At 40.1% G+C, this 10,950-nt stretch overlaps 1 protein-coding gene across 1 annotated transcript; it reads left to right on the top strand.

Moving 5' to 3' along the window:
• The first annotated feature begins 471 nt into the window (after nt 1-471).
• stbd1 (starch binding domain 1) lies at nt 472-6,921 on the top strand. The gene is made up of 4 exons (XM_031753213.2): nt 472-705; nt 789-1,083; nt 2,213-2,499; nt 3,601-6,921. Exons 2-4 carry the CDS (start codon nt 795-797, stop codon nt 5,701-5,703), a joined length of 2,679 nt encoding a protein of 892 aa, XP_031609073.1. The 5' UTR covers nt 472-705; nt 789-794; the 3' UTR covers nt 5,704-6,921.
• Nucleotides 6,922-10,950: the final 4,029 nt, after the last annotated feature.

Raw genomic sequence — 10,950 nt, 5'->3', positions numbered from 1 at the left:
GGCAGAAAAAAATATCCAGGTTTCCTGAAGTTTCTGGTCATTTCCCCATTTCTCCACTAGGTGGAGCTGCTACTCAGGGTTTTTGTAATATAATAACGGTTTTTTTAATAGAGCACCATATTTATACAATTTTGTACGTTATTTATATAGTCACCTAACTGTTTTTTGATGTACTAGTTCGTTTTTTTATTACTATTAGGTAACACCTATAACTTTTACACAGAACACGACTATTTCTGGTCACTGGTGACATCGTGTAACAAGATCAATAACGTTGGCCTGCACGTTTCACCGGTCTCATTATAGCTCATGGACTCTCGTTCAGATATGGAAGATGTGACGGAAAGCTCAATTAATTATATCAATTTCTGTCATAAGTCTTAAAAAAGAGCCACTGACCCCAGAAATGTACACTTGTTATGAAGGAGAAATATTATTAAATACAGACCCAGGCTTTCCACATAGTCTCATCAAATAATATTGCTCACCCCCCCCCGCAGTGGCACTAAATCCTATCAGCCCGCCCCGTCATCTCCGACTTCAAGTGTGCAGCGACGAACGTGTGCAGTGGTTCGTCTGCGTTTTATCAATGAATTCTGCGCTCCCGTGATCCAATCAGCCAATGAGCAGCTCGCACCTGCAGCCGTTCACAGCTTGGTAGCTTCAAGAGGTCACTACACTTTGAAACGTGGAAGGGAGAGCGTGGTGAGTTTTTAACAGCGTCAGCTTGCAACAGGGCCTTTAAACAGATATTAAAGCAGAACGGGCCATTCTTCTTCTAATTACAGATTGTAATGCCGTTGAAAAATAGCAACACCGTGGCTTTGGAGAGACGCGTGGATCTGGCCTCGCTTTTCTGTATGATCGGGCGGCACGGCCCAGCCGTGGCTCTGGCCGTGATAGCCATGGTGTCCGTGGTGGCGGGTTTCATCATCTACCGAACCGTGAGGGGGAAGCGGAGAAAGGCCACAGCCGGAGCCACAAGCACCGACGGTGACAGCAGGGACGCCGGAGCGGAGACGCTTATACCGCCGGAGCCGGAGCCGAGCCCGGAGGATTTGCGCATCTCGGGGGACTCAACAGGTAACAGATTCGGATGAAACGTTAAAAGCTGCGAGCTGCTGCAGTTTACTAGTGCGGGAATTTACGTATAACATGATCTATATTATTATGTTGTAGCTTTGGTGGTAGATTCAGCTTAAGCTGCGTGCGCACAGACGTCAAAACCGAGCGTCCTCCCCTTTCTTTCTGAAATACAACACTATAAGCAGCCCATAATGGACTACAGCTCACAGTATACTGGTGTCTAGCCTTGTCACAGTCACGGCTAAGGAAACCAGTTTGAATTTATGTTTAATACAAAAGATTAGCGCTAAAAGCGAAAATCTCGGGCAGATGTCCAAAATTAGTCTTTTTATTTTTAAAAAAAATGTTATCAATATTATAATGATTATTATTACAAAATTGAAAAAGGCTCCTCACACATTGTTGCATTAGTAGCTTAAAGTAAGATAACACCCAGAAGGGACAACGTTGGAGGGTCTCGCCTTTTATATGAATTGTTCCTGCAGGAATAATACTGGAGTTTAAACGTGTCTTCAAGTACTTTCAGTGTTTTGTCTTTTTTTTTTTTTTTTTTTTCCCATCACAAAATTGTAGTTGTTTTTTTTTTTTTTCCTCATTGAGGAAGCACCGTGATATCTCAAAATGAATGGGCACGAGAAACGAGAAATTTGTCTAGAAGAAGTCTGTGTTTTAACATTTGGTGCAGAAACACTCAAACTGAGATACAATTGACTGAGGCTTTGCAAGAGGTTATGGCTAAAGAACTGTGCTGATTACTTTTAAGACTGTTTATTTCATGAAGAATGGAAAAATTGATAAGTTCCAGCAAAACATGCATGCATACATACATAATCATCTTGTCTGACTTATGTCTGATCGTTAAGAAACTTGTCAAGTACAAGCTACTCATCCTGCCAAATATTAATATTCCATTTTATTAAAATGACTGCCAGTGATTAGTAATGACTTTAATTTTTAGAGTGCTGTAATTTGGGGCACTTCTCATCAACTCTGACTAAAATGTATGAAGTGATCTAGATTATGCAAGTCAGATTCAGTACATTTTACAAATGAATAAAAATAAACTTAATATTCAGTGTGTGTGTGTGTGTGTGTTTGTGCGTCTCTTTCTCCTCTGATGTCATAGTTGTGAAAGGTGAAGGCTCTTTAGATGTGGAGGATACTGCTCTTAAAATCAGGCATCGGCGTCTCACTGCTGAGAAAAAACCGCCGTCTGACCGTCAACCCAAAGGTGACTCGGTGCAAGACAACAAGCACAGTGCTTCAGTGGAGCAGGTAGCAGAGCTGCATGCAGAGGAGGAAGACAAAGGTGCTGAAATTGATGTGGAAACTGATGGCACAAATGGCACTATGAAGGATGCTGACGAGGAAGGTGAAAATGAGGTGATACAGAGCCACAAAGAGGAAATGAAGGTAAGCGGTTATCTTTACAAATTTAAGCATATTTTGCCACAATTAAATGCACTTTCGGTAAATGAATGATTGTCCTGGAGTACCACTGATCATGAAATTTTGCCATGGCACATATATTCTATTGTTCAGTTACCCTTCTGTCTAGATCCCAGCAACAGCAGGCACCATTGATTAGAAGCCCAGCAGCTAATGACAATGAAAGTTGACTACCAGTGGGTGGTGAAATAATGTTAAAGGTCTTGAACCCTTACATTATCACCAACCCATTATTGGTTGTTTTTACTGAATGTGAGATATTGGGGTCTGAAAACAAACAGGATTTTTTTTTTTTTTAAGTGCGAGTCAAACATAGATTTAAAGAAGTTAAACTCCAACTTGAGCATGAACACTAATATTGCTTCGGGTTTTCTGGATTTGTAGTCATTTGTTCCCACGGGCAAAATAACAACTGATTCAGCTTTAATGCAATTATGCCTGTTTTGCATAGATGGCTTTACATCTAATCTTTCTTTGCTCTGTATTGGTCAAACGTGGGGAAGTGGCTAGCTTTGCTAAAGTGATGGTGTGACTTGGCAGCCATTTTGAATGTTTTGGGGTTTTGTTTTTCCCTTTGGTAAAGCCCCTATCTGAATGCCTCAGTTCACCAGCCCTTTCTGTGGTTGAACAGAAGGACCACATGCATAGATTCCCCAATGACGGGCAGTTTAAAAAAAAAAAAAATTCAAAAAAAAAAAAAAACCAACACATTTTGACTTTGACCCAAAACATTGCTTGTAAAGCATTTCAAAACATTCTGGCTTCATTTTTGGATCAATCAAGAGTGCAAACATAAACAGCTTTGCCACTGCCACATGATTAGCTAATGTTTCGTGCTTGGATTGTTTGGCTCTTTGGGTGCAGTCTCAGAGGTTAGCTTAGGGGAAAGACTTGCAATGGGGAAGTGAGTGATTTGATAAAATCTCTATGTAGTTTACATATTCTCCATTAGTTTAACTGAAATGCTAGTTTGGTGGTGGTCTGTAATCCTTCATATTTTTCTAACTGTTGTGTGGCTGAAACATTAAGACCTAAAGATTAAAAATGTATATTTTATGCATCTAGGTATTACAAGAAAAATGCCACGATGATGATGTGCCTACTGAAATAGATGTGTCGAATAAGGAGGCCAGTCAAGAGGAGGAAAACCTTCTGGACATTTCAAAGAGCACAGAGGCCAACTTGGAAGAACCCATCGTTCATATTGAAGAAGTACCTGTTGCTTCCATCTGTTATTTCAAAGATGTGAAATTTGACGAAAACAATCTCCAAGGTGTCACTGATTTCTCTAATGATTATAGCAACAATCAACATTTTCCAGAGGAAGAAAAGAAAAGTGGTGGTGAGGAGGCAAATGAGGAGTTGGTAGATGACCAACTGACTTCTCAACAAGCTGAGACCAGCTCCACAGTGTTTGTTGAAGTAACCAAGCTACAGGGCCAGTGTCATGAGGTGATGCTATCCTTTCAACAAAATGCAGATGAAGACAATGTGAGTGATTCAGCGGATCTAAACTTCAACAGTCACCTGCTACAACTGGCTGAACAAAACAATGAAAGTGAGCTTGCCTGCGATCAAGACAGTGATGTAAAAGAGGAAGTACCCACTGAGGACATTGCCTCACGTGATGAAGAAAGTAATCCTTCAAGTGTAGTACTGGACCACACCCTGGCCTGTTTGAACCAGATGCTTGAGCCAGAAAACATAAATGGTGATGATAGCCCAAGCAGTATAACAAAAGGGGAAATGCCCACAGCTGAGGATATTGCCTCACGTGATGAAGAAAGTAATCCTTCAAGTGTGGTACTGGACACCACCCTGCCCTGTTTGAACCAGATGATTGAGCCTGAAAACACTGATAATGGTGATTCTAGCAGTGTAGTAAATTATGCAAAGGCCCAAAACTCTGGCATTGGGGAAATCTCCAGCTTGTCATCAGATCAACAGCAACCACAAAGCAACATAAATGAAGATGACATTTCCCAAGCTCTGGGAGTCACCAGTGGGGCTGCTCCTGTCACATCTGAGGACGGTAAACTTCCTGTACTTCAGATTCACCTGCCCTCTTTTGAGCAAAGTGAGCCGACTTGGTCATACTCTGGTCTTGGTGGTGAGAGTGGAATTTCAAGCATGACTGTCAGCCCTGATTTGCCAGATGTTATCAATGAGTATGACATGCCAACTGAAAATGTGGCACTCGCAGTAAAAGGTGATGCACAGTTCGAAAAGCACACTGAGGCTCAGAACAGCCTCCTTGATGATGAGGCTCAATCTGCCATGAATGAAGATCTAGCAAATGTGGTATCCAGGTCTTACCCATCATTTTTTTCCCAGCAGCCCCTCATTGAGCAAATCGACTGGGCTAATGACAGTTCTTTAGTAGCCAATGAAGACGTTTTGGGACATGAAATTGAGGATCGCTACTATAGAGAGATGGACCAGGCTATGGAGCAGATGACAGCCAACGTTACTAGCTTAACCGATGAGCTCGCAGTGAAAACAGACATGAAGGCTGATATCAAGGTTGTTGAAATCAATCAGAAGATGGAAAGGGCAGAGAAAGAGGAGGAAGAGGACTATGAAAAGACTGAAATCAGTATCATGGAGGCAACTATGGACAATAATGAATGGATCACAGATGGAAACTACCAAGTTCTTCCCTGGATGAACCAGTCTGTCCCTCCTTTTGCCCAAAACCACACACAACCTGACCCAGTTTCTACTGAAGATGACCATCCAGGTGCGTCTGTCACAGGTGCTACTTGTGTAGATGCAGATGCATCTCTTTCCTTGAATGATGTGAAACAGGCTATCCCGCTTTCCCCTGTTCATGAAAATGGCAAAAAGGTTGTGGCAGTCCAGCCCATGCCCCAGAAAGTCAATGTGACTTTCCGCATCCATTATCTCACCCACTCACCAAACCAGAAGGTGGCCATCACGGGGAGCCAGCAAGAGCTGGGGAACTGGAAGAAATTCATCCCGCTCGAGAGAGCCAAGGATGGGAATTGGGCCACTGTTGTCAGCCTGCCTGCAGAGAGCATTGTGGAGTGGAAGTTTGTGGTGATGGACAAGGGTGAGGTGTGTCGTTGGGAAGAATGTGGAAACCGCCTCCTGGATACGGGCTATGGAGACGACCTGCTTGTGCACAAATGGTGGGGATTATTGTAAAAGATTTGTTGAAAATGCTGCAGTTTGAGATCAGCAGGTGCACCAGATATTCAAACTGTGTTCACGACCAGGTAAAGTTGCGTTTATGTTTGTCAGTAAATTGATAAAACATTGTGATTAAATTTGGGGCACAAAAGTATCGGTTCAAACTGGGCTAATTTTGGTTGAAAGAAACTATTTCTACTTGCTCAGATTGCAAATTTCCAATTTTTATAGCAGAAACGATAAATGATCTTTTAGTGTTAAATTCATTAGTCTATTGAAGTAAAATGCTCTTTAGCTTTTTTCTTCTTCTTTTTTTTTTTTTTTTTCCTTTATTATTTGTGCAAGCAAAAATGTCAAACTTGAGCCTTGTGGTGTGTCTTTGTTTCCCACATACCAATTCTCCTGAGAATGGCTTTGACTTCTACAGTTTTAAATCATTTAAACATCATTTTACTAATATAAGACTTGGAAACATGAAATTTCAACCAGATTTATTCCAGTATAAACCTAGATGCAGTATACAGGTGATGAAAACTTCCAGCAACACAATTCCCTAACAGACTAGCTCTTATAAAACATCTGATGGGACCTTCTAAAAGCCAGTAATTAGGTATGCGTTTTCAGGGAACAGGAAGTATTTTGATCAAAACACTGAACCATTACACAAGATGGCTTTTTTTCCCCTTTTACAATACCACAGATTATGCAAACTACTCCTTAACAGGATGATTTAATGCAAGCATGAATGAAGAGATTACTGTCCATATGCTGCTTGAATATGCATCTATAACGACAAATGCACATAATAAAATTTTACTAAAGCAATAAATACAGCAATAATTGTCCTGTACGATCGTTGTTACATCAGGTACTCTTAACGCGTTTACCACTAAACTGTGATAGTTGTAACTTCAATGCTGCTTTTATCTCATGGGACTATTTGCATGCAAGACAGTCCCATTGTTGTTCAATAAATGTGCCTTGTGAAAATAATTTTCTATTGTGTTGTAATGCATCAAACGTGTCTTTTGAATAATTTGATTTGCTAATTATCTTAAGAGAAAATTATTCACTACAGTTATCTGGTTCATCATTTGGTTCTTAACTGGTGTAGACTATAGCCTTTGTGTCTGATTCTATCATTGTATCCTGATATGAAATATTGTGATGATGCTACTTCTGAATGTTGGTTATTGTGGAGATGGTTATTAAATAAACTAATCTTAAATCTCATTCCTGAATGTTTCTTAGGCATGTAAATTTACTCAAAAGTATCCCCCCCCCCCCAAAACTCTTTAAATGCTTTAATACACACTTGGGGGGGAAAAAAATACTGCATTAAGCACTGCATTTGAAATAGAGCTAACATGTGAGGATGATGTACTTTGCTGTCTTTCTGCTAATCATTTACAGCAGTTGCAACAGATCAAACCAGACGCAGTTGGTTTTTGAAGTTGTTGCACCGGGGGGGGGAAGCACTTTCAACTTTCAGACCACCTCTATTTTCCTGTTTTTTCTAACCATTGGCAAAGACTGTGACCTTGTTTTGAGTCCAGCTGGCACAGGGGTGTCTCATGCAGGGGAAAGCATCATTAGCGTGGATATTTTCATGCCAGCTTGTCAGCTCCATTCAGCAGTGAGCTGAAGGTGACTCTGCTCTATCTGGGGAAAAAAAATGTTTTTTTTTTTTTATCTTCTGGTCTAGGAACTGTGGATGGTGACTAATCTCCTATATACTGGCCAAAATGCAGTCCTATTAGTTCAGAAATTCTCACTTCTGCTGAACAGAATAGGGATGTTTTGTGAAATAATGTAACAGGATGAAACTATATGTAAGCACTGAAAAAATTAAAATGCAGTATAGAAGCAATGGCCCCCTTCAGTCATTTAATTAGATTTTAAGTGCTCATTTAATTGTCAAATCAAACTCAAAGTAAGTCATGCACAAGAATTGCTCACAAAAGATTTAAAACAATTATTCTCATTAGCACAGAGTTTAATGTGATTGGAAAGGAAGCCATCAAAAAGCTCAGATTCCATTCTTACAGTCATGAGAACTTGTATTGCTTTGCTGTTTTGTGCCATCCACTTGTAAATGTCTATGAAATGTGAACTCCACATTTGGATAGCTCATGTCAGTCCAAAGTGATTATTACTTAATGTTGGCTTGGGTATTGAACCTTTGCAGAGTTAACATCATGTTCCTCATATTGAAGCAATACCTTCGTTGACCCACTGAACATGAGATCAATAGGACTCTGCCCATCTCTAAGTCACGTGATTTCTGTTGTCTTTTTCAAAACATTGTTTGGGAAACTTTTGTCTCTTTGACCCAAATTTACCAGAAGATGTATTTATACTGGAGAGAGACTCTAGGTTTACATTGATGTAGACGTGTAGTAAAAGTGGGACGAAAAAGTGATCTTTAAGTTAAACCTTTTGCAAATAAATGTGATACATTTTACAACACGCACAATTTTGGAACACACTCCCTCACTTGTGCTAACGTGCCAGCTGGGGGTTGAAGCATCTTTTATTGTTGAGGGTAGTCCTTTATTTAGAAGGCTTGCAAGTGACACCAGGGGTGTCCAACTCCAGGCCTGAAGACCTGGTGTCCTGCAGGTTTTAGATATCACTCTGGGTCAACACACCTGAATCAATTAGTTCATTACCATGCCTCTAGAAAACTTCAAGACATGTTGAGGAAGTAATTTAGCCATTTAAATCAGCTGTGTTGGATCAAGGACACACCTAAAACCTGCAGGACACCGGCCCTTGAGGCCTGGAGTTGGATACCCCTGACTTAGCCTCTTCATAACTCATTTCAGACCTCTTTCTGTTTCTGCATGAGCCTCTATGCTCACCTGCTGTGAGTATCAGTATTTGTCAAATAGCTAAACACTTAAGCCACCGTTAAACTATTGTTTGAGCTCCTGTAAGGCTGGCGTCTTAACACTGAGTCACCAGTCTAATCTGGAAACACTTTCAGGCTCTTAACATATTTAGACTGCCTAGACTGAACAAAGCCTTCAAATCAACACACTCAAAGGGTTGCTCAGCTGTTATTTTTATGTTCCCCTGTGAAGTATATTCATGTGCTCTGGATGGGGAATGAACTGCAGGGTTACAGTCCAACCAGCTGAATGTAGTTTTACTGAACTCCCGTTCACATAAAGTAATTTCCTTAGTTCAGAATTTACTGATCCCACTTTCTTGAATACACTACAGATGATTTCAGATGGTTTCTTTTCATGATTAAAGCATTTGAAAATCAATGTGTTGTTTTAGTTTTAAAGACACAGCTGTCAGACCTAAACAGCATTGACTCTGAAATAACAGAAGTACATAAATAGCTCATTTAAACCACAGCAATACCTCGGATTTAAATCTGTGGTATTGCTGTGGAGCCCAGCTCAGCAAAGCTCAGCAATTTTTAAAATATAAAGGCCATAACCATATTGATTCACATGACAGCAAAGAACACTCAGAAATTCAGAAATGCTTGGTTTGTCTTAAGTGAATATGTCTTCAGACACTTAAAAGTTGTTCTTACCATAAACCAGAGCACTGTCTCCTTGGCTCTACCACATAACAATCCTTAGTTCAAGTTGGACTGCCAAGTGTGAAATTCTCTTTCTCTTGAATTTCAGACTGCTGTCTCTTCTTACAGAAGCCAACCAGTAAGACGAGGCTTCTGGTTTCCACTTGAACTTTGACACGGGGGGGGGATTGTATGATAATGTCAGACTATGCCAGTGTGTTTGTGGGTGTCTGTTCTGTTTTTATAACTTGCTGTCTTTAACAAATTCTTTGAATGTATGTATTTTCCCTTCACTCCCATTCACTTTCTCTTCTTTCCTCCATTTTTCCAGCTTCTGTGTCCAGCAGACCATTTTAAATCATCACTGTTGGCTATTTCTGGCTCAATAAATATTAATGGGGTAAAGGATTTACCCTGCTTCTTTTGATGCTTTACTATTGGTTTTTATTATTCTTACGTGATTATTTCAAGATGTGGGACGAAGGGTGGATTTCTAAAATGTTAATATGAAATACAAAACTTAAGTTATATAGTGGCATTAATAGTCATAATGCCATGTCATAGTTAGAGTGTGCCATACATGCAGGCTATTAATACAACATGCAAGAGCTTCTCCCTGTTCCGTACAGTGAGATCCTCCAATGACCTTCACTGGACTGTCAAGCATGCTGACTGCACTGCATGGCCATGAAAGAAGGAGCAGTCAGTGTGGGTTAAAGTGGAAATGAAGGAAGCTACATGAACAGAGTTTTATCAGCGTAACACAAACTGATTTCCAGTGTTAAAATACAGTTTAACATGGAGACTTTCAAAAGATTTTAATTTTTAAGAATTTTATTCGTCATGTCTTCACTCAGTGGCTTTAATAATTATTTTATTGGCCTACATGTTTCTTGTCTACTTATTTTTGGTCTTCTATGCAGTCCCTCGGTTTCTGTGTTTAAAAAGAAATGCACTGCTCCATAAAGCTCCAGGCGGTACAAACTGACCTGTTTCTTTATTTTGTGCATCAGTAAGCCAACTAAAAGCTCTTCTGGATCTGTGCCACACTGGGACAGCCCTCTGTCAGTGAGGTCGTTGCTCGCCGTCTCAGAGGACACTGCAGTTGTGGGATGAATGCAGCTGTGTTTGTGTACAATGGGAAGTGTTAGTGAAATAAGTGATTGTGAGGGACAAAACACACAGCTGCATGCATATTGCAAAAGAATCTTGTGCTTCGTAAACAAGGTCAGGTTATGAATTTTTAAAAAAAAATTGGCACATTTTAGGGCCTCTTGCAAATCCTGACAACTCTGTTCCCTGATACAGTAACTATGTGTATATCATTTTATTGCATGCATGTTTCAATAAATCTACAGTACTTGTATATTTAAACAGCCTTTAAGGTGTCACTTCATTCTGAAAGACAAAACTGCACGAGTTTGTATTTTTGCTTCTTCCCATCTTTCCTGCCATGTCACAAAAACTCTCTTATTGAAGTGAGAAATTCAGTCACAGGCAACACAATTTGTAGATTTTATTGTTCAAATGTGTTGCCTGGTGACCCCTGATCTTCAGCCTTTACAGGCTCTATTTCAAATGTTGTGAAAATGTGAACACACAGTTACAGAGACAACACTGACCCCTGGCTGTAATTAGAAGATGCTGAGTTTAAGCTAGTGCCTCAATCAAGAACCAAATGTTAAATGAACAAATAGATAATAAGGAAAAGAACAATAAAA

The sequence above is a fragment of the Oreochromis aureus genome, linkage group 7 (assembly GCF_013358895.1).
Source record: "Oreochromis aureus strain Israel breed Guangdong linkage group 7, ZZ_aureus, whole genome shotgun sequence".
In the NCBI taxonomy this organism is placed as follows: Eukaryota; Metazoa; Chordata; class Actinopteri; order Cichliformes; family Cichlidae; genus Oreochromis; species Oreochromis aureus.
The sequence above is the reverse complement of the archived record's forward strand: the minus strand, read 5'-3'. Positions and strand labels throughout refer to the sequence as shown.